The sequence below is a fragment of the Dipteris shenzhenensis genome, chromosome 12 (assembly GCF_047967505.1).
Source record: "Dipteris shenzhenensis isolate YYH24624 ecotype China chromosome 12, Dip_SZ_1.0, whole genome shotgun sequence".
Taxonomy (NCBI): domain Eukaryota; kingdom Viridiplantae; phylum Streptophyta; class Polypodiopsida; order Gleicheniales; family Dipteridaceae; genus Dipteris; species Dipteris shenzhenensis.
In genome coordinates this window covers 35,968,838-35,991,678 of record NC_141607.1, presented here as the reverse complement: position 1 = coordinate 35,991,678, position 22,841 = coordinate 35,968,838, and the positions used below count along the sequence as shown (strand labels likewise).

Genomic DNA, 22,841 nt, shown 5'->3' with positions numbered 1-22,841 from the left:
GCTTATGGTGCCAAATTTACAATGTTGTAGGGCATGATGTAAATACTTGCTTCTACAATATGAGGGTAGCACAACCTCGGCCATCACAAATCCTAGTGTACAAACAACTGAGACTGGCACCTAATGTTGAGAGATATGGTGCCATGAGCACATAGATTAAAGGGCAAAGGTATGTGATAAGGAATGTATTAAAGTAGCCACCCTAAGATGTGGACTACATGATGTGGAGATGTGGATTCAGGATATCCACAAGGAGAGATGTGGATGAGAGGATCACACATGTGTTGACTATTCAAAGGGCACTCTCTATATAAGAGGCCTATCATGTATTGTTGTTATATAGATTTGCAATAGATTGAGTGTTTCATACTTCCTGTCTCTCTCCCCATGGCTTTCCATATTTGGTTTGATCCTCCATGATCTTTATGCTCATTAAGTGATTGATTAGGCTAGTAGGATCCGCACTTTGTCATGGTATCAGAGCATAGGTTTAGCTCTCCTAGTTTAGCTCATTAGTAGTTCACTAGGATTGCTCCCATTCCTATATTAGTTTTCTAGAATGTAAAATTAGTTTTAGATCTCGAGAATTCTTCATTTAGAGAGAGAGAGAGAGAGAGATTTTTCATCCCCATTGTTCTTGTGAGAAAAAGATTGGGAGAGAGGATCATAAATCTGATTTCGAGAGAAAGATAGGCTTTAGACCTCAATTGTGTGAGAGTAGATTACTTCTCCGGCCTCCATAGCTCTACTCTTGAATCCGTGTCTTAAAGCTCAAGAACAACGACCTCCAAAGTGCATGTAGCTTAAGTCACATCCAAGGCTTCTCTGCAACACCCAAGGACTTTACAGCTCACAGCGTGCCCAAGCCACAAAAACGGGACTACAACAACATTCCATCATTTTTTTCGTGAGGGCTTTAGAGGATTCTATCAAGGGTCGCAGTGGCCTTCTATAGTAGCAAAAGTTCACTGAGGCTGCATCACCTTCATCTACGGGACTGCTCCAGTCATAGAGCCGACTCTTGCAAAGGCCAGTACCGCCTCCTACAACAACCAATGTCTCCATCAGCAAGACTCCTTGGCGGCTGTACTAGCCCATCATGCCTGTAGAGGTTGCGGCTCTTCAAAAGGACTCCTAGGCTTTAGCCATCACCACTGAGCCTTCCAAAGGGCCTCCATCCACCGTTGACCAGTCGCCTATCTACACTAGACTATGCCTCCAAGCTCCTGCACTCCTTCAACAAGCTACAGCCCACTCCAAGCTCTACAGCAGCCAAGGCTCACGGGCTCAGTAAATCCTACGGCCATCCTCTCTAGCAGCGACGAGCGAACTCCCCTCCAGCCCTCCAAAAGCACCCTTCTACATTCAACGACCAGCCTCTATCGTTCCAATAGCCTAAGCTCACAAGGCTTTAGCTGGCCTCCTTTAAGCTTGTACTGCCAGCTACCAGGTAGCTCTCAAGCACTTACACAGCCACAAAGCCTCCAACGAAGCAGCCGGCAACTCTATGATCTGATGTTTAACGTTTATGGAAAGGCTTGAGCTCCCTAGATGAGGGTCGCGAGTTTGTTGCACTACATGAAAAGACAAACAAAGAGCTCAAAAGAACACCTACCATGATCTTCTCTACATCAACGACGTCTCGCAGAAATCCAAAGTTCTCCAAAATACATAGGAAAATGACACGTGACACATTTGGAACCAAACCTACCTTAGCTGCCACACCACCTAACCACAGGGTGTAGCCTAGATAGATTTAAACTCTAGTCAAGTTACAACCATGGTTAGGGTTAGTTATGCCACATCACCATGTGCCACCTAAGCATAGTGCCATTAAACACAATTCTGCAAGCTACATATGAACCCCTATGCCACATCATCAATGGCCCCTCTTTTTTATCACAAGAACTTCGACAAGCCATAACTTCCAATCCAGGAAGAATTTGTATGCGCTCTAAAAAGGAAAAATGGTCGTCTTTTTGAACTCTATGCGTGTATTAAGTCAGAATCATTGTTAGTAATTAAACACTGCCATTGAAGCAAAATAAAGCTCATGGTAAGACCTTTGCAACAAATGACAAATCAAAGCATGAATGCACACATCACTATCATAAGCATGCCAAAAGCACAAGTGCATGAGATGACCATAGCACGAAGCATGGCATCCACACATAAAGCATCAAGGCACATAGAAGAACAAAGCATCATGCATGAAGCTACACAAGGAAGAAGATTGCAGATTGAAGAACGAGCAGGTCAACTATACAACATCGTCATCAAGCCATGAGCCAAAAGGTGACATCAATGGAATGTATTGAGAAACAAAAAAACCTTGCCAACCTTGCCTATATATTTTGTAAATCAAGCCTGACCACCTAAGAGTAGCTATGAAAGCACCCAGGGGAGGTATTGAAATGTAAAAGCCACACTTCTCCCACACTTGACCACCTTAAGTAGCAATGCATGCACTAAGGGGAGGTGATGGAATGTAACTCACATCTGACCACCTTGCAGTAGCCAAAGGATTATGGCACCAAGGGGAGGTGTTAAGAGATATGGTGCCATGAGCACATAGATTAAAGGGCAAAGGTATGTGATAAGGAATGTATTAAAGTAGCCACCCTAAGATGTAGACTACATGATGTGGAGATGTGGATTGAGGATATCCACAAGGAGAGATGTGGATGAGAGGATCACACATGTGTTGACTATTCAAAGGGCACTCTTTGTATAAGAGGCCTATCATGTATTGTTATTATATAGATTTGCAATAGATTGAGTGTTTCACACTTCCTGTCTCTCTCCCCATGGCTTTCCATATTTGGTTTGATCCTCCGTGACCTTTATGCTCATTAAGTGATTGATTAGGCTAGTACGATCTGCACTTTGTCACCTAATGCACAAGTGCCATGTCTCAACCCACTCTCAGTGAGAACACAAGTGCCCAATTAATGAGGAATCCCAATCCTCTGCAATATCCACGGGCTCCCAATTTTGCTCCAGTAGTTCCGGTGCAACACCTCTTACCTGAAGAGATGGAACCTCATTATGAGTATGAAACAGAATACCCTATGTACTACATGGATGGTGCCGAAGGACTCATCTCGGTGTATGCAAATCAAGTAAGACCCACCACATATCAAACAACCATCAAATGTTTTGGTTGTGGAGAAAACCACCACATAGCAGAATGCCCACACAAGGGTAACCCCACTTCATTCCAACCTGTGTGCAGGGAATGCAGAGTTGGGCATGCTTGCATGGATTGCCCACTAAGAACAAAGCCTCAGCCAACCATGAAAGTAAAACCTGAAGTACCCCTGGGGATGATAAGTGTAGAAAATCACAGTGTGGTAACACGAAGTGTGGCATCATAGTCGGTCTTGATAATAACAAGATAACAAAAAGAAGCGACACGGCAAAAACTCATTTCCGCTCAAAAAGCAAAGAGCCCTCTGGCAAAACAAGCCATGCCAATCCCACAACATAGTGAGACCATGCCTAGCACATCCACAGAAAGTGCCACCCAAGGAGCCAAGGAAGCATAGCCCAATGCTGAAACTGAAAAGACGTGCTACCAAGACTTGAAGCAATGGTTTCAATAAGAACAAGAAAAATTTGAGGCAAACAGGATGGCAACAGCAGAGGTCAGCGCACCATCAGCACCTAGCATTGACACAATCATTGATCCCAACAACTTCCAAGAGGTAATAGAGCAACATGCAAAACATCCCCAATTGGATGGCACTGCAGTAGCAAGCTTGATAAGCTACCCAGTCACAATGCCAATTGGGACCTTACTAAGAAATTTCCCTACAATGTGGGAAAGTTTCAAGGGATTGATCGAATCTTCACAATACTTCCCCTGACCTAAAGAAGAGGAAAAGATAATTTCGGTAAAATTCGGTGCTTGCAATGACATAAAAAATGTAACCATCCCACTGGAGCATAAAGCCTTTGGTCAATACTCGGCAATAGTAGACAGCGGAGCCGAAGTAAACATCCTAGCAAGAGAGCTGTATGAAGAATGGGGCCTACCTCCAATGCAAAAGGCCACATTTAATATCTGCCTAGCTGACCACATGAAAATGAAGCCATTGGGTATCATTGGCAATGTGTCAACAAAAATTGATGGAGTAAGATTCACACTCTAGTTTACTATCTTGGATCTTCCCAAGGGCACCACAGCATACCATATATTGTTGGGAAGACCATGGCTTTGAGAAGCATTGGTACTCCATGATTGGGGCACCGATAGGATCACTATCCAAAATAGAGAAACTGCTATCAAGATAAATCTGTGAACAGGGGAAATCAAACCCACTATTCCTAGAAATGTTGAAGACACTTCTTCCACTATGGCTACCAGTCATGCATGTCATGAACCTACCAATGGACAAAAGCCCTTAGAAGGGGATACAGAAAGTGACATCAACAATTGGATACAAATTTTGGCTACAATAGATAATTGTAAAACAACATGTGCATCTAATGTTGCCAGATGTGGATGCCCAAATGATACAACTAGAAGCACCAATCTAGGATGATGAATCAAAAGTAGTGGAAATGCCAATCTTCATGATAGGCGTCGAATGGGACAATGACCCTGAAGAGTCCATAATAGAAGGCTACGGTGCCGACATAGAGTGGGATCTAGAACACAGAAGCTGATAATGCATCCTTGGAAGGCCAAGTATTTGACAATGACTTGGCAATCCTACAGGCACTCATGGCCATTGAATTCCCCCAGATCAACCCTCCATCACAATCCAAAAGCAATCGGTCCAGGAAAAAGGAGGATGTATAGTGCCACAAGGCCAAGATAGAGCATTTCAATGAATTCAAAAGAATGCAGACAAGAGTGGTAGAATTGTACTTGACTAAGCCCACAAAAGCACCTGAGTCCCAAAATTTTAAATGGGATCCTAAAGGGCTTGAAGGTCTTTGTATGGCCAAAGAACCACTCCTTGGGAGTGCAACTCCTATTGAAAATCCATCACTGGTCTCACAAAGAAAAAAGCTTAGAAAGTTCAAACCCAATGTGAGAATGAAGAGTGAAAAGGTGAATAGTAAAAACAAAAAAGAAGAACAAGGGAACATAAGTGAATTGAACCAAACATATTCCAGTGGAGCTAGCAGCCAAGCAAGCACCTCAAAGTGCCATGAAGGCTTAAGAGAAGTTCCCGATTACTTCAAAAACTACTCTAGAGGAGAAGCAACAATAGCAATGCCTAGGCCAGTCTTAGGGAATCAAAGCTCAAAGAAACAGAGAATACTAAGGATACCCCAGATTATGAAGGACCAACCAAGATAAGGAAACTGAATCTTGCCTTGGACGGTGAAGAAGAAAAGCATGTGTACATCGGTGAACAACTCACTCTAGAAGAAGAAAATGAATTGAAAGCATTGCTAATGGAATATAGAGATTGCATGGCGTGGTCCTACAAAGAAATGAAAGGGATTCCCCCAGAAGTTGTGGTACATACCATACCGATAAGGGAAGGATCCAAACTAAAGGTATGTGGACATTATAGGACAAATCCCAAGTATGGCACCCATGTCTATGAAGAACTAAAAAAACTACTAGAGGATAGTTTCATTTATGAGATCGAGCATACCAATTGGGTGTCACCAATTGTGATTCTTCCTAAGAAAAACAAGAAGCTCAAAATATGTGTGAATCTCAAGAATGTCAATGTAGTAACAATTAGAGATCATTATCCCCTACCATTGACTGAAACAATTTTAGAAAGGTAGCAGGATTTGAAGTGCATAGCTTCTTGGATGGGTTTAGCGGGTACAACCAAGTACAAATTGCACCTCAAGATCAGGCAAAGACAGCGTTTTCCATAGAATGGGGCATTTTTGCATACAGAGTCATGCCATTTGGCTTATGCAATACCCCATCTACTTTTCAAAGGGTAATGTACACGGCCTTCAAGGAATTTCTCAACAAGTTCCTACAAGTCTTCCTCGACGACTTGTGCATACACTCGGGAAAAAAGGATCACTTGAAATTGCTTGACGAAGTGCTTAAAAAATGTAGGGAGTATGGAATCTCTTTGAATCCTCTAAAATGCCAATTCTTGGTCACACAAGGAGTATAGTCTTGGGACACATAGTCTCTCGACATGGGATTGCAAACTGACATGGACAAAATAAAGATCATCATGGAACTTCCCCCCCCCCCCCCCGCTAAATGCCAAGGGAATTCAAGTCTTCATGGGACATGATGGATACTATAGAAGATTCATACTGAGGTATGCCATGATTGCAAGGCCCCTATACAAGCTCCTAGTCAACTTCATTCGGACATATGAATGCGAACAAGCATTCGAAACCCTCAAGTGGAGATTGATCACAGCCCCTGTTCTAATGGCACCAAATTAGGACATAAACTTTCATGTACATATTGATGGTTCCAATTATGCAGTAGGGAGTGTGTTATGTCAACTTGGCAAACATAACAAAGACTACCCAGTATACTTTGCAAGCAGACAGCTAAATGATGCGGAGGTGAATTACACCATAACAGAAAGAGAAGCCTTAGCAATGATCTACAGCGTGAAGAAATTTTGACACTATCTATTGGCTACTGACTTTATCTTCTACACAGATCATCAAGCCTTATTATATCTTGTGAATCGACCATGTACCATAGATTGGATCACTTGATGGCTTCTACTGCTACAAGAATTCAATTTCAAAATTGTGGTGAGAAAAGGAGCTCAACATTTCATTGCCGATCACATGTTATGATTGAGGACAGGAGAAGATCTGGAAGGAATAAAAGATGACCTACCAAATGCCGCATTATTTCAAATAGACGCTGTGCCTGATTGGTGTGCAAACATCATTGGGTATTTAATGGCAGGAAGACCACCTCCTTAAATGAAAGAAGTGGATGCTAGGAAACTAATTCTAAAAGCTGCACCCTATCAACTCATTGCAGGAGGACAACTATACAAGATGGGCAAGGACCAGGTTTTAAGGAGATGTGTGATGCCACATGAGATCATGCCAATCCTCAATGAAGCACATGAAGGCATTGCAAGTGGACATTTCCAAGGGGAAGCAACAGTAAGAAAAGTCCTTCTCGTAGGATACTGGTGGCCAACACTTTGGTCAGATGCCTATGAATATGTCAAAAGTTGTGATGTATGCCAACGAACTTCTAAACCACAACACAAAGACTTCAATGCCCTAACAACAGTCGTTGCACAAAAACCCTTTGAAAAATGGGGGATTGATTTTGTGGGTCACATCCATCCAGTAGCAGCAAAAGGAACACAGGCACGCTACATCATTGTGGCCACAGATTACTTTACTAAGTGGGCTGCTAAAACCGTCAGAAAGGTAGATGCCAAAAGCACAACAAGGTTCTTGTATGAGAATGTGATCACCCGATTTGGATGTCCCATTGAAATTGTGTTAGATAGAGGCACACATTTTGTCAATGAGGTCATCCAAGAACTCTTGTCTGGCTTTATGGTGATCCATAGAAAGAGCACACCTCACTACCCCCAAGGGAATGGATAAGTCGAATCCACCAATAAAATTCTATGTATTGTCCGTTTTGTGAGTGTTGAAGCATGTTTCTCCTTGTATTGCTAAAGCTGTGTACTAGTTTTCATGCTTGATTTCAAAGGATTAGCAGAGAAACTAAATGCAGCCTTATGGGCATATAGAACCACACTCAAGGTCAGTACAGGAAATACACTTTTTCAATTGGTGTACGGCATTGGAGCTCTCGTCCCACTGGAATTTGTAATACCTAGTCTAGGCATAGCAGTATAAGAACGTATGGGAGATCATACTTCGCTGAAAGAAAGACTCTACCAATTAGAGAAGCATATAGAGACTAGATTAGTTGCCTACCATGCCATGACAACAGAAAAATGAAGGAAGGCATGGTTTGATAGAAACCTCAAAGACAAAGACATCAAGGAAGGTGACCTGGTTCTGTTGTACAATACTAAAGTCCATAAGGACAAGCTCAAATTTCTAGGTCAAGGACCCTATAGAGTCAAAAAAATGAATCATCCCATCAGAGCTATGCTACTAGAAACACTGGATGGAGTCCAGTTTACAACAACAATAAACGGGAGCCAACTGAAGCGCTACTACATCAACATGCAAGCCATCTCCGAATAATGAAGATTTGCAGGTCCCAAGTCTTCCATAGTTAGGACTAGATTGTTTCACGAGCACTCACTAGCATATGTATGCCTTCGCACATATAGGTAGTTTCAATTGATTTCAACCTAGGGCTCAGAGGTGATGACTTAGTCCTAGCTGCCCTATGATTCCCTTAGCAAATTAAGCATATAGGGGGAATGCCTACCTCACTAGTCATGCATAGTGCACCCACACGTTTCAAGCACCACGAATAAATTACACAAATAAAAGCCCCAAGAGATACTCGTTTTAAATCCACACACACGGCACCCTCATCACAAAAAGAGTAAAATGCATTAGCCACTCACAAAAGAAACATGCACTCTTGGCACATGGCACTATATTGGCACTCTCAAATTGGGACCTAATTCATGTGTGCAATGCTAGGGTGAAGATAGTCCAATAAGATGGGAAAAAGGTCTACAACGCCATCGACAAAGTGACACCATGCCAAATGGCCTAAGCCTCAACCTCAACATCCCTCCTCAAATCACCAACCTGAAGAAGGACACGGTCATCACCTACCCAGAGGTCAGCACCAAAACGACCACGGCTAGTGGTTCTGGATAGCGATACTAATGAGCAAATAAATGCAACATGCTAAGAAGAAATGTCACAGAACCAAGGGATATTAAAGGTAGGAGAAATTGAGCCAGAGAAATTGACAATGCAGGATGCAGGTGCTGAACACCTTGAGGACCATACCAACAAAGAGCTAGCAACAGATGGAACAATACAGCTTGTATGGCCACGAGTCTCAACGTTCACCATGTCACCCAATGCTTACAACCTCTTGCAATCAAAGGGACTAGGTAGTCTTTTTTAGAAGCTAAAATCCTTCTCACCAACACTTGCTATGATAGAATACATTTGTCAATTCATAACATCATATAAAAGCAGAGAGTTAGAGGAAGATAAGTATGGAACAGTAACATATAAAGAAAAGACCTTATAGATCTACCTCAGTAGATCCACCATGCAGGAGGCTTTCTCATTTCCATATGCACAAGAAGAATATCCAAAGATATATTTGGATGCAAGATTCTATGAAATTCAGGATTTATTCCCACCTAACACAAAGTCACAAAGCAGGGGAATACGCCATGATATGGTTATGTTGACACTCGCTTCTTAAAAACTGAGCAAGCAATCTACGGTGTTCATGGATTATAAGGAAAAGATCGACAAGAAGCTCGCTCCACCATCCATCATAGCCGCCATCTTTACCATACTCATTGGGTAAATAAAACCGCATCACAACATCGTCTGCAGACCCAACCATAACCCGAGGACGAGTAATCAATTCGGTCTAGGGGAGTTGTTAACCCTGTGGCAACAAGGGCCAGAAGTGCAGTCGAGGACAACAACTATGAGAGCAATGTGTGTGTAGAGTAGCAACAAAGCTCCGCTTGTAATATCTTGAGCTTGAAAGATGGTATGATAAATCTTAAAGGATTAGGATAGCCAAAATCCTCTCTAGAAAAGATCCAATCATACTTGCAAAATCAGGATCTAGAGAGAGAAAGACTAAAAGCCTACACTTTCGGAGGTCCCTCCACTTTGTGTAGAGACCCAAACCGGGTCCCCCCACTTTGTGTAGAGACCCAAAAGGTCCCCCCCCAAAAGTGGAGGGACTCATGTCCAAAAGGTCTCCTACAAAAGACGTCCCACCACAGAGGTACCTATGGATTGTGTAGAGACCAACATGTATAAATATCTCAATGGAATGAAGCTCCCACTCTTTGGGGTTCAGTGTTCAAGCTCACTATTGTGTTTATGCAATTGATCTCCATTGCGTCCATGCTCTCTTACACTATCGTGTTCTAGCATGCCCTTACCCTTGCACTCTCTACCCTTGAACTCCCTCCTCCTCCTCCTTCCTCCCTCTTCCTCCCTCCTCCTCCCTCATTCTTCTCTTCCATCTCCTCCTCCTCCCTCCTCCTCCTCCTCCTCTTCCTCCTCCTCCCATCTCCTTCTCCTTCCTCCTCCTCCTTCCCTTTTCCTCCTCCTCCTCCCTTCTCCTCCTCTTCCCTCCTCCTCCCTCCTCCTCCTCCTCCTTCCTCCCTCCCTTCAACTCCCTCCTCCTCCTCCACCCTTCTCCTCCTCCTCCCTCCTCCTCCCTCCTCCTCCTCCTCCTCCCTCCCTCCTCCTCAACCCTTACCCCTCGAATCCACGAAGGAGACTAGCTCTCCACTCCTCAACCTTGGACTCCTCCGAAACCCTACAACCCCCTTTGAACCTCAGAACTCCTAATTAACTCTCTCAACCATGTCCCCCTTTCTAACCCTAAAATCCCCTTCTAAGCCCTTGAACTCCCGTGGAGGCGAGAGCCTCTATCAATCATTATAATCAAGCCCTCTTTCTCATTCACGAATGCATGAGATCTGCTTTCCATGCTTTAGCCTACACCTTGCACTAGAACATGACCCGAGGACCTATGCTACACTTGTGAACACCTATTCTATAATGAGCAATGACATAACTGTAGGTGACCAACACCCTCGGAACCTACATTTGGGTAAAACAGAGACAACATTTATCAACAGTGAATCTCCCATTATATATCCTTGTTTCTCTCTTTTGTAGAGTTTTCTCCCCTATGTCATGCTGTATCAGTTATACATGCCGTTTCTCAAGGCTCGGTCGATTGTATAGCAATTCAGCATTGTTCTACTGTGAATCAACCAAGCTTATAGCAACCTGCGTCCCTACATCATAACAATAAACATTTCCAATTTCCAATTTTCACGTAGCACGTAACCAAGACCTGCACGAAACCAATGGAGGGTTGCATTCTAGTCAGCATTCTCTCAAGTTTGTTCACCTACATCACTGAGGAAACAAGTAGTCAAGGCTTTAAATCACCGATGCTCTGCACACGAATAGTCTCCTTTGTGGTCCCGTAGTAGGCTTGCCGTGGGATGCCAGACCTCTAAGGATATCATTATACACCATCTATAGGTATATTAAGTGTTACGCACTCTGCCTCCTTTTTATCCCTACATGTTTCATAGTGTTTGAGTGCAATGTCATCACTCTATATCACTGGATTCCTGTGCACCTAGATGCACTCTTCCAGGTTGGGGCATCCCATCTATATTTTGAAAAAAACTCTATCACAAATCCAAAACCCAATGGTATGCTGTCTAATTTCCATGCTACCATCAATGGTTTCATCGTTGCAAAAAAACAATAAATAGAAATGGTCTTTAAGTGTTATACTGTCTCCGCTCAATACGCTTAGCCATACAAGGCACCAATACAAGTGGCCTCCTTCGGTACTCGACGTTCTCAATATAACTGTATATTGGTTTCACACAAAAGCTGAATGCCTGCTATATCGGAGGTGGCATTTCATTCGTCCCGACTGCATGTACATAACTCGTCGTGGTGATCCTCACTGTGCCATAACCAAGGCACTGAGCTATCAACCACTTAGAGTCCCATTTCTCTCATAGTTCTAGGAATTGACGCAGCCAGAATCTATAGTTAACCACCTAGCGTCGTTATTTCGAGACTGAGGGGTTGATTACTGCTGCTAGCACCATGTGGTGTCTACAGACATAGGCTGTATAATATACGAAGTTCATAACGATTCCATGTCTATTTCATGTATGCCTATCATCTATGTTATAACGACCTCACTTTGGATGTTCATAGCTCCGCCATCCCAGTAGTAAGGAGGGGTATAGACACACCATCCCTTGGGCCATCAGCTGGGTCCTCATCCCATTGTCGAAGTTATTACTTCATTGTGTGTCTTCTCAAGGTATGTGCAGAGGCAAGGGCCGACAATTGGCCCTTAGTAAGCAATATGCATCTCCTATGGAACGTACCTAGGTCTGCTCGACCCTATGCCAGCAACCTGGTTGCTTTTTGTTTCATCGAAGCATAGGTCCCAGTATCGCGTTCGCTTTAAACGTTTAGTACAAGTGTTGTATCACACATGCTAACCTGTTCGATGGCCATTTTAAAGAAATCGATCTCAGTTGTGTAAATCATCCCACAAGTAGATGGGTTGGGACAGTAGGGCTGTACTCATGCTTGAATTTTGGGTATAATCTCAAGCACCATAGCCGATCAGACCATGTAGAAGGATTCACACATAAAGCTAAGACTAGTGTATACAACTTGGGCTACAAACCAGTGCACCGATTTCTCAATACCAACCAAAGGGGAGATCAAAGAAAAATGATCCTCCTAACGCAGACATTCCTAGTAGCCAAACGACATTTGTTTAGGTGCACCAAGACATCCCAATCGCACGAAGCCATTAATCAAGTCCATACTCTATTGGGCTTTGTGGATTCAACTGGTTCTATCTTGGTAGCGTTGTTCGTTTCACAGTGTCGAATATACGCTTTTGCATGGTCTGTGCTATCTCCACAACACCAAGCAGACACAGACCTGCTCATGGGCATCATGTTGCTCCGAAGAGACCTCTCAATTTATTCGTTGATTTAAGAGTGCACGCGCTCAAAGACGAAAGGGCATTCTCTCCTGTTGAGAACGTCTCCTCTCTACTGGTATATCGGAGCAAGAGAGGGTATTGGAGGAGCGGGTGCGTGGAATGCAGGCTTCAATAAGAGCATACCTGGTTATCTTCCATGCTCCTCCTCAGGGCTGGCTCTGGCTCTGCTACTCTGTAGACCTCGACATCCAAGCTCTTCTCCCTTGTCAGAAAACGTGTCCCGAGGTCTTCAATTGCATCAAAGTCTTCAATGTTGGGAGTGCTTTCCCAAGAGGTGTTCAACTCACTCGCAGTGCTTCGAGCCTCGTGTTGCTGGTCTTCTTGTCAGGCTAGAGGTGTATCCAATGTCTCTAGTTCAAGACTCTTCTTCTAACGTTCCTCAAGCCCGTGCTTCTAAACGAAGGTGTAAATGCTTTCCCTCCCTCTATGTATAGTAAGCTAGTGCATGTCCCTCGACTAATCCCTGGTTTACTAGCTTAGTTTGGTGCCATTCCAGGTGCATTCTAGTCCTCTACACCTCGAGCCACTCCCCTACATTACTACTTGGTCATAAGCCATTATTCCAATAGTGGGGATAATGAGTGCCATCCCCTTCACGTATGCCATGCCAGATTCCCTTTCTACCCCTGGTCTTTTTAGTACTGGGTTCTAGTTGAACCCATTGTACTTTCCATACCACTTGTTCTTGTATTTCGTTTTACCATTTCCCATTTTTATTTTCCTATATCCCTTAATACTTCGTAGTTGTCCATTGGGATTAAATGTCTGCTACCATTTGTTTTCTCCTCCACCTTTATCCCTTAATTGATTTATTTGGACCCTATTGGTCTCTAAAAATGGATGGCATGTCCCTTAGATTGAACTTCTGGCATGCTATACCTCCTCCCCCCATTATTATTTCTCAAGGGGCTAGATAGGGTAGGTGTGTCTCTTGTCAGGTCCATTATCTGGGATCCAAGTCCCATGTTTTTCTCCCCTCTCCACTTTTTCTCAAAGAATAATGGTATTCTTTGCGTGCCCTTTATGGTTATATCTTATTCCATCCAAGGGCTTCTCTTCCCATAAGGTTAGGAACCGTGCGTATTCCCCATATTAGTTGTTCTAATGTCTCATAATTATAAAACCTTTCCTTATACCCCGGAATGCAAGGGGATAGGAAGGGATTATGTGTGTGTGTGCGCGTGCGCGCACGTGCGTGCATGCACATGTGTGAGTGTGTGCATGCATGCATGCGTGCATGTGTGTGTGTATGTGTGTTTGTGTGTGTGTGCACACACGCGAACTTACACCTGTGTGTGCCTGTGTGTCCTATGTGTGCATGTGTGCATGCACACATGTGTGTGGGTGCATAGGGGTGCAGCATGTTATACATGCATGTGTGCACTCGCGTGCATGCGCACATGCACGAGTTATCCCATGCATGCAACAAACTCCACAAGGCATACATAGGCACCCAAGAAGATCACTCAAAAAAACAATCGAAAGATTTATAGGATGGACCAACCAAGTTCCACATGGAATAAGGCCTACTCGTCATGCAGCCTATAGGATCCTCATACCTTGTGGCCTAGCCACATATGTTGCTCCTTTGAGCCCTAAAATTCCTTGAGGGTTTGGTTCTGGGAGGGCCACTATTTGAGGGAGCTACAATGGGATTGCATAGAGAGTGGCGATGGCCATCTAGGATGGGCAGACAAAGAGGGTTGAGTAGATTCCATTTTTCTCCTATACCACCCATATTAGCAAGTGTCTCTAGCTGGCAAGCTCCCCTTGGAGCCGTCTTTGTGTTGAGCAAGTTGCCTTGAGATTCTTAGTAGGTTTTGGTCATGTTATGAAGATATCCTACTTTCTTTAGCTGGTGGCACATGGAGGCCTCCCATGATTGGAGAATATGTATGCCGATGACACTTGCCATTCTTGCTCAATAGATGACCTAGAGAATATATCACACTACCGCATAGGGGATTTGGCAGTGCTCCCTTAGCATCATCACACAAAGAAGGCAAATTTGATGGATTCTCATAGGGGGCATGGTTGCTCAACTGATGGAAGGGCGGCATGGCTTCTCCATCAACATTATCTCTATGGCATACATGGTGGATTCAAAGAGAATCATGAGCCAAGACATCATGATCTCTATAGCATACATAGTGGCTTTGCCATCAACATGATCTCTATAGCATAGTGGATTCAAAGAGAATCATGAGCCAAGACATCCATACCTCAATACACCCCACCTGGCAATGTCCTGAGCTGTTACCAAAGGACAATGTTTCGAAGATTGTGGCTACATCACCACTTGGAACATTTGAGTGGCAAGAGGCAGGATAGGTTCATCTTGCAACCACTCTCATCAACATTTGCAATCCATACCTTACTCTCCATCCGGGAGCAAGGTTTAGAGGGTTCGAAGATGATCGTCGTGGCAAGTGGAAGAGTTTTTATGTATGGCTTGGCTTAAGGCCCCTTCGAGCAATCCAATAATTATATAACACGCCACATTAGTTGTTGTGAATTCATGAACTAAGATGTGTTTGCAATCATGGCGCCTACTTCCAAGGTACCCTAGGCAATGAGCCGAGACCATTCGAGGCAAGCTATAGGACAACTAGCCTCTTTCCAACCCCTCATGGATGGATGACTCTTGTATTTTCATGATTGATAGATTGTTGTTTTCTCTAGGGAATCACGGTAACAATTAGGATCATCAACATGAGCAAATCACACCAAATGAAGGGATCTATCATTTGAGTGTGAGATTGCCCACCAACATCGGAGTCACCTATTACAAACAATATTGTCGAGAGGTCATAGTTTGGACCCATTGTCCCTTTTCATGACCATCTCAAGATTTTATGCTTTTGAGTTCTCAAAATGGATTCTTATCTAGGCCTCCATAATGAATGCATGACATGTTTTGACCTTGACAACCATTCCCTCCCAACCTCCCCTATGTGCCTCTCCATGAAGTACACATTGTCATTGTTGATAGAAAGATTTGTTCCAAAAGAGAATGGTAAGTCTATTTTGGCCCCTACCACTCACTAAAGTTCTTGCATCTTTGTATACCCTTGGATTATAAGGAAACTTTTGATGTTTGCACTCTCGTAATGTGGTAATGTCTAAGTGGATCCTACATAAAAGCTTGTAGTCTTGAAGTGATGGCTCCATTGGTACAAAGCGAGGTGTTTAGAGGGACCTCACTCCATGGCCCTTCCCTAAAATACAATCAAGGAACCCAAAAAAAAATGTGTTATCTTCAAAGGTACATCGTTCTGCTCACATTTTGGATCATTCGATTAATGACATCAAACAAAGGAGTTTGTGGATGGACAAGCTGCTTGCAATATCAATCCAACTAATGTGTAATAGAATCTACACCTTCATTACAACAAGAAAACAAAAGTCAAGATTAAGGTTGTTCGCAATAGCCGCATTCCCCCCCGAGGGATAATAGATGTATCAATCATAGTGGTAGTACTCAAACTTGATTTCCATATACCTGGATCTTTTGATGAAGTGAAGTTGTTGAAGACTAATCACAAAGTGTCCTGAGACAAAACAAGTAGAGAATCGATAACCTAAATTTATTAAATTCCTCATACAATTTAGCACTAAAGTTTGAGCCACCTTTCTGGATATGGTTTACATGAATGAAGCTATATTGACAAGATGCTAAGTAAATTGGGATTTGGGTAATAAGTTTTGCAAGCTTGTTTGCAATCTATCTACTAAGGGCACTACCATTTGACATTGAATTAGGAAGAAATGGGCCATTTTGTGTTAAAAAGCTCTTTTGCACTACTAAGGAGCGCTTGTTGCCAACCCTCCGGTCTGTACTTTCCCAAGTAAAAGTTAAGGGATTAAAATGCCTTGATTAAGACAACTATTGTCCCTACACCTTTTAGATGATTTTGCTATGCTTGTAGCTATCAAGGATAAAGCTGAAATTTGCCTATCTAGAGAACGTAGGCCTAGATAGGTAGATGAACCAAATCTCAAATGAACTTCCCATGTGTATTCTAACGTGGGATTTAAAAGAAGGGCCTACTAGCAAAAGCTTGAGAAGTTATGTGCACTTCATGCAATCCCTTGGTAGCAACCTGATTTACTTAAGGATGTAGGTGGAGCTGGATTGTTGAATATAAGGCTTCGAGCATGTGCATTGCTTGCTAACTGTCTAGAGGTAAATGACGTAGCCCGATTGCTCATAAAAACAGTCGTAAAATGTGTACATGGAGCAACATATAGGACCATGTCACACACTAGTGTCTACAATAGGAAGATTTTTGCCGCTAAAGACTTAGAAATGACTCACAATACTTGTGACCCTCCAAACTTTTGACCATATGGTATGCTGCTATTCCCGAGAAGACCCAGATGTTCTTGTGGAGAACTCTACCTAACTGGCATTCAGTGAAAGCCAAGCTAGGAAGTTGGGTCGACATGAACACATGTCACCTGTACAAGGTGCATTTTGAAATAAAGAAATATCCTCTCTTCCTGCAATCTGACTCGGTCAATGTGCTTGGGACCATGTGAGAAGGCAGCTGGCAAGAGCTTAATTTACTGCTAGGTCTCTTGGAGACAAGGGGTACTACAGGATACACAAGGCAAGCCATCACACATTGGCCCTAGTTTGGCCAACATGTGAGGTAGACCCAAAAAGGTGGGGATCCAAGAGTTAAAATCTCACGTTCTTTGGTGGACCATCAAAAACTGCACATTAGGTAAGAGAGGTGGAGGTGCAAAAGCTCAACCATGATAAGGAAGACTTATCAAACATAATGACAACACCAGAGACTTTTGAGGCCCTTTTGAGAGGCCAAATCAGCCATAATCGACGTGCAATTCTGCAAATATTCTTATGTATCAGGCAAAGCCTAAAACTTTTATTCAGTTCCCTTCTTTAAAGCAGTGGTGAGACATATGAAAACAGATGATATTTTCCTCTCATCTGTAGTCAGCCTTCCCATGTCATCCACTTAGGAAACCAAGATTTAAACCATATCCTTGGGCACTGTGCTCAGCATGAGGCCATGTATATCCTTAATGATAACAGAAGAGCTGAGAGAAGGTGCATGGCAGAGAGAATAAGGCCCATGCATGAAGTAAATCCAAACTCTTCTCATTGGTGAAAGGGTTGGGTCACTCAATTATACTTGTAAGTGCTGCGCCGCATTATACTAAGGTCTGTTAATGCACCTTCTCAAGGACTACATAGCATCTAGTCCTTCACTGATATAAACGGACCAATTCTTACAGCTACATCAAAGAGCAGATTCTGACAAAAAAAATCTTGCTTTTCCCCATCGCTGCCATCAATAATACAAGTATTTGCTGCCATTCAATGACTAACATTGGCCTGAACATCTGCGTACGTGACAGAGTAAATGGTGTCTTGCTATTGAATCTTCAGGTGTGTTTATTGAGGAAACATTGCTATTCCATCCATATTGTGGACAGCAATTAAGTAGCCTGCAGAGAATGAAGTAATGATCAGATATGTTGAGGAAAGAGCACCTATCCAACTCCATTCATTTATAAGAAAAAAAAAAGTTGTTGGTGTCTCTCACCAAAATGGGCTTATCCAACTGCCAAAGATCAAAAAACACTTTGATACAGTAGAAGCTTTTAATCCTAAATAGCAATTTCCTAGTATAAATTTTAACATTGATTAATACTTGAGGCTTTCCAATCACCATACTGTTAAGCTGGGATCACTCGACTGGTGTAGGAAAAGTATTTACCCCAACATTCTTCTCTTGGTTAGAGACATCCAGACCGCCTGCATGTCGTAAAAATTCTTTCGGGGACATGTGTTTCCCATGGCAAGCACATACTATTTTCATTTGATTACTAGCAAACCTGTACAAGACACCACAAATCGTTCGACCATTTGGCCCAGGCCCTGTGGTTGAAACCCAGGGTAAATCAGGCGGTGAACCCGTTCCCCCAAACTTCAACCCCGGAGGAATGCCTGGTCTCAAATTCACCAACTCTTGGGCCAGGCCATCTGACAAGGAAAGGTTGTCTGTACTCCCCCTATGGAATTGCCCCCCAACAGCTCGTCCAAAGTCTTCTTGGCCAAGATGACTCGATTCTATGGCAGTGGGATCTTCTATCCGAAGGATTTGTTGCACTGCAGCAGTGTCCCCATTCCCTACCCTCAAATGTTGCGGCCTTCCTCCTGCATCTTCTGTGGCATTTGAATGACTTGGAGCCCCAGGCAAACCCTCACCTGTTTTCACTGATGCAGCAAAGGCAGAAACAGCACTGATACCACCTTGCTCTTTGAAGGACCGTGATTCCCCAAGATCTGATTGTGTGGGCGGAGGAGCAAAAGGAGCAACTGCTGGAACAGAAAAGGATGAGAGTAACTGCAAATCAGGTGCCTGATGTAGTTGAGAAATTGCCACTGCTGGATCATGAGCACAGGTGAAGGATGTAGCTCTGTACAAGGGATGGTTTCCAGGTGCAGATGTATCAGTTGCGGATATTGGACTCTGCCCATTTCCATTTTTATGCACCTTCGCGCCTACAAAATCAGATTAGAGTCACTGAGAGTTAGCACACTATGCAAATGATAGTCAGGATGATTGTCAGCGAAGTGCTCAACAAGAAAGCCAAAGAGCCAGCTATAAGATGCCACAATGAAAATGCAAACGCCAAAAATGAAGCACACTTCCAAAGGGCATCAAACAATGCAAAATATTTGTAGATTAGCTTCCGGCAAGTATTGTGTAGACAAGACGTCTACCTTGAGATTTGATGTTATCCTGCTCAACGACTGCAGTTGAGGTCCTACTATGAGCAGCCGCAGAGTTCGGAGTGCTAAAGGTGGCCCCTGTTGGAGGTCGCAAGACCTGTATCCAAGGAGGAGCCCCTTCTGATGTAGGCAACTGGACAGATGGGTAACCCTGCCCAGGTGGCAGCTGAAACGTAGGACCAGTGAGAGACCGTGCAGGACTCGATTCTTGGCCATTTGATGTGTGTGGCATGTATTGCATTAAATAGGGGAAAGTGAAGCCTACTGGAATTGACACACCAGGTGCATTGGGTAGAGGGACAGGGAGTGAATAAGGCATTGGCAGAACAGGAAAAGATGTGAGAGGGTACGAAAGGGCAGAGCTGGTCATAGGTGCAGAAGCAGGGAATGATGCACTTGTAGATACTGAGATAATACGAGTTCCACTTGACACAGGGGGTGCACTTGAAGCTTCACCATCGCCGCCAGAGCCTTGCTCCTCTTTCTTTTCAGAACTGTTTGTTCCAGTGAAGCTGCTCTGACAAGAGACTTTCCCCCTTCTTGAAGGAGAACCTCCCTTTTGACATGAGAGACTAGGCTCCTGTTGATAGTAGCTGCCAGGTACACCCTTCAAGGCATCATCCCCAGTATTCACAGCTGCATGCGTTTGGATCAAACTCAGACGCCATGCATCCACATGGCCACAGTTATTGTCTCCATTCCCTCCAGCAGAACGTCTGACCATATCTTGAGACCTGGGTCGGGGCATAAAATCTACTTCAATGCCCTTTGAATCATCGCCAGGTGTTCCAATGCTGTCGTCTTGCTCGGTCTGAAAACCCTTGTCCTTGACACAGCTTCCCTTTTCCTGTTGCAGGCCTTTTCTACTTTCTGTTCGACGTTGTTCACCTTCCTCATTTTCTGCTGGAACCAAAAGTGCTCTCTCCATGTCTAACGCTGGAGCAGCAGCATCCAACCCATCCAGGCCTCGCACCCAAGTGTTGCTCCCAGGCCTGCGGAAACCTACACACAGTGAGAGAACTTAGCTCAAGTGTAACTGAAGCTTACTGCATGAAGCAAAATGTAGAATACTAATCACCAAGAGATGTACTTAGGCCGCTCACCATGAGTTCCAATCCTGTCATCTTCTTTCTTGACTTTCTTCTGCTGCTTTAGCTCTTCAATCAATTGCTTTCTCTTCTTCCTTGCTTCTTGAAATCTCCTTTGTTGGTCGAGTCCATCAAGCTCTTGCCTTTGTAGCTCACCATCCCCATCCCCATCCCCTATATTTTCTGCAAAAGTAGGCACGACTGCTGTAGAGCAAGCTGCAGGTCCTAATTCAGAAGCCGAACTCTTCAAAGCATCCATAAAATTCACAGGTATGCCCTGATTAGCAGCCAACTGTCCCCACGCAGCTGTCATCCCCGAAGAAACATGAATCTCCTTGAAAAGAAGAGAATTTCCTTTGCTGTCCAAGTCTGAAACCAAGTCTGGCTGACCAGACTTCTCCTGCAACACCTGGGCACCGTGCGAACCTAGAGTTCGTAGGCTATCCATGCTAGACTGGTGCGACAGACTGGTACTGCGTGTAGCTTTCTCTTGGTCCTTGTTAAGACTTCCGTTAACGTCCCATCCACCCTGCTGCTGGGAGAAATTATCAAGCAACCTGCACGATTCTTCTTGCTCATCGAGACGTCCCTCGAGAAATTTTTTCAAAGCTGCGTCTAAACCACTTCCTCTACCATACTTGGCCTTTCCGAAAGTCCCTTCCCCGCCTCCTCCAAGCTCGGAGCTGGCATCCACGGATGTTGCGAGAATCGACCCTTCCGACGGCTGCGGTTTGTTTCGAGATCCACCGCAGGAAAGGCCCAAACTCAACTCAAGTCCGTTATCGTCCTCGGGGTTGTCCGAAGGAAGGACACTGTGAGAACTATCTCTGCTTTCTTCCATCGGAGGCGCCTCAAGCATTCCTTCTAACTTTTCACGGATGGTAGCGCGCCACCACCCTCAAATCCAAGGCGATCCAACCATCTGAACTAAAAGCACGGAAACAATGATTAGAACACACTCCTGACGAAAAGATTCCAATTGCATCAGGCCGGCACAGGACCTTAAAAAGGTGGACAGATGGGCTTGGCAGAACAGCTCAACATTCAGGCTTCAGCCCAGGACTGAAACTGGATCTGCAGGCAACATAGAGACTTACAACATGACGAGCAGCCAGTCAATCACGCATATCATGCCTGACTGAGGTGGATTGAAAGCGAGGCCGCAGTACCCAATTTGACGCCAGAAGCGAAGTGGATATATCCATATCGAGCAGAGCAAAAAGACAATGTTTGGAACTCAAGCCCCAGTCCGCTTCTACTTTTGCAGTCATCTACAAACGTACACGCATCGTCATTTTTCCTATAATCTTCAAAACAACAGGAAGGCATCCAAATACAGACGGTGTCTTCTGCTGCAGTTGCGAAACACACGCGGCGCCAGATTAAAGGAGCGGAAGGGATGAGGGAACAAGAGAAGGAATGAAACAAATAAGTACGGTTGAACGAAAAAAATGAAAGAAGAGAGAGGGAGAAAGGGATGGGGGAGAGACGGAAGGGCGGGCATGGAAGAGAAGATGAGCGAAGGTGGAGCTGTGTGAGGAAGTTGAGGCAAGGTCCATCTCTGTGGGTGGCTATGGCGTGAGCGTGAGCTCAGAGCAACAGAATGTAAAAGGCGCGTCTTTTATTTAGAACTCTCAGGATAGTTTGGGAGAGACAACAGGGGCGCCTGCTGAGCTGGTAGCCCACGCCCCTGTCCTTCCCTTTCCCTGGTCCCCCCCCCAAAAATAATGCCACACACTTTTCATTTTATTTTATTATTTTACTTCCAAGAATATTCTACTCCTTTGTGGTCTCTTGGGTCCACTTAGCCCCCCCCCCCCCCCCCCCCCCCACGTGGAGACGGAAAAGTTCATGTCCCCAACAACTCTTCAATTTGCCTTCTCGGCATTGTCATTTTCAGACCTATGCACGGCAACGAGTCACGCTCAAGCATAAGAGGCCGTTCCCGCATCAGCACAACCTGGCAAAGTCTGCATCGTTCCATTGCATCTTCTCGGAGTTCACGCCGCTACTACGAATTTGGCGAATCCAAACCTCGTAGCATACGAAAATCTCACCTCTCCACCCGGGCCTTCAGGGGCTGAGGGGACTACACGACGAGTGCGTCTTCTAAAAGTGGGAACGTCTTGATGATTTTCAATGAATGCATTTGCAGTTGATGGATGTGCGATGGGCGGGCGGAGCATGCCCTTCATGGGGACAGTTACTAAGCAATGCTCGTATATGCCAAGGGCTTAACATATCTACTAAATTTAGGTGGTGAACGCAAGAACGGCCTTTAAGGTAGCGAAAATTCTCCCTTATGCTTGTGTGGGAATACACTCTTAGAGCTCAT

General features: G+C 44.2%; 1 protein-coding gene across 4 annotated transcripts; it reads right to left on the bottom strand.

The window, feature by feature from the left end:
- Window positions 1–17,498: 17,498 nt before the first annotated feature.
- On the bottom strand, window positions 17,499–22,103 carry LOC147896155 (uncharacterized). 4 transcript variants are annotated; one of them, XM_087382352.1, is made up of 5 exons: window positions 21,604–22,103; window positions 20,522–21,433; window positions 19,410–20,420; window positions 18,400–19,187; window positions 17,499–18,127 (listed from the first exon to the last, which is right to left on the bottom strand). In XM_087382352.1, the coding sequence occupies exons 2-5, from the start codon at window positions 21,363–21,365 to the stop codon at window positions 18,119–18,121; spliced, it is 2,652 nt and encodes an 883-aa protein (XP_087238478.1). In that variant the 5' UTR covers window positions 21,366–21,433; window positions 21,604–22,103; the 3' UTR covers window positions 17,499–18,118. The 4 variants fall into 4 exon arrangements, with proteins under 4 accessions (XP_087238478.1, XP_087238479.1, XP_087238480.1 ...); XM_087382353.1 differs by having other exon boundaries at window positions 20,522–21,428; XM_087382354.1 differs by having other exon boundaries at window positions 20,522–21,777; window positions 21,997–22,100.
- Between the last annotated feature and the right edge of the window lie 738 nt (window positions 22,104–22,841).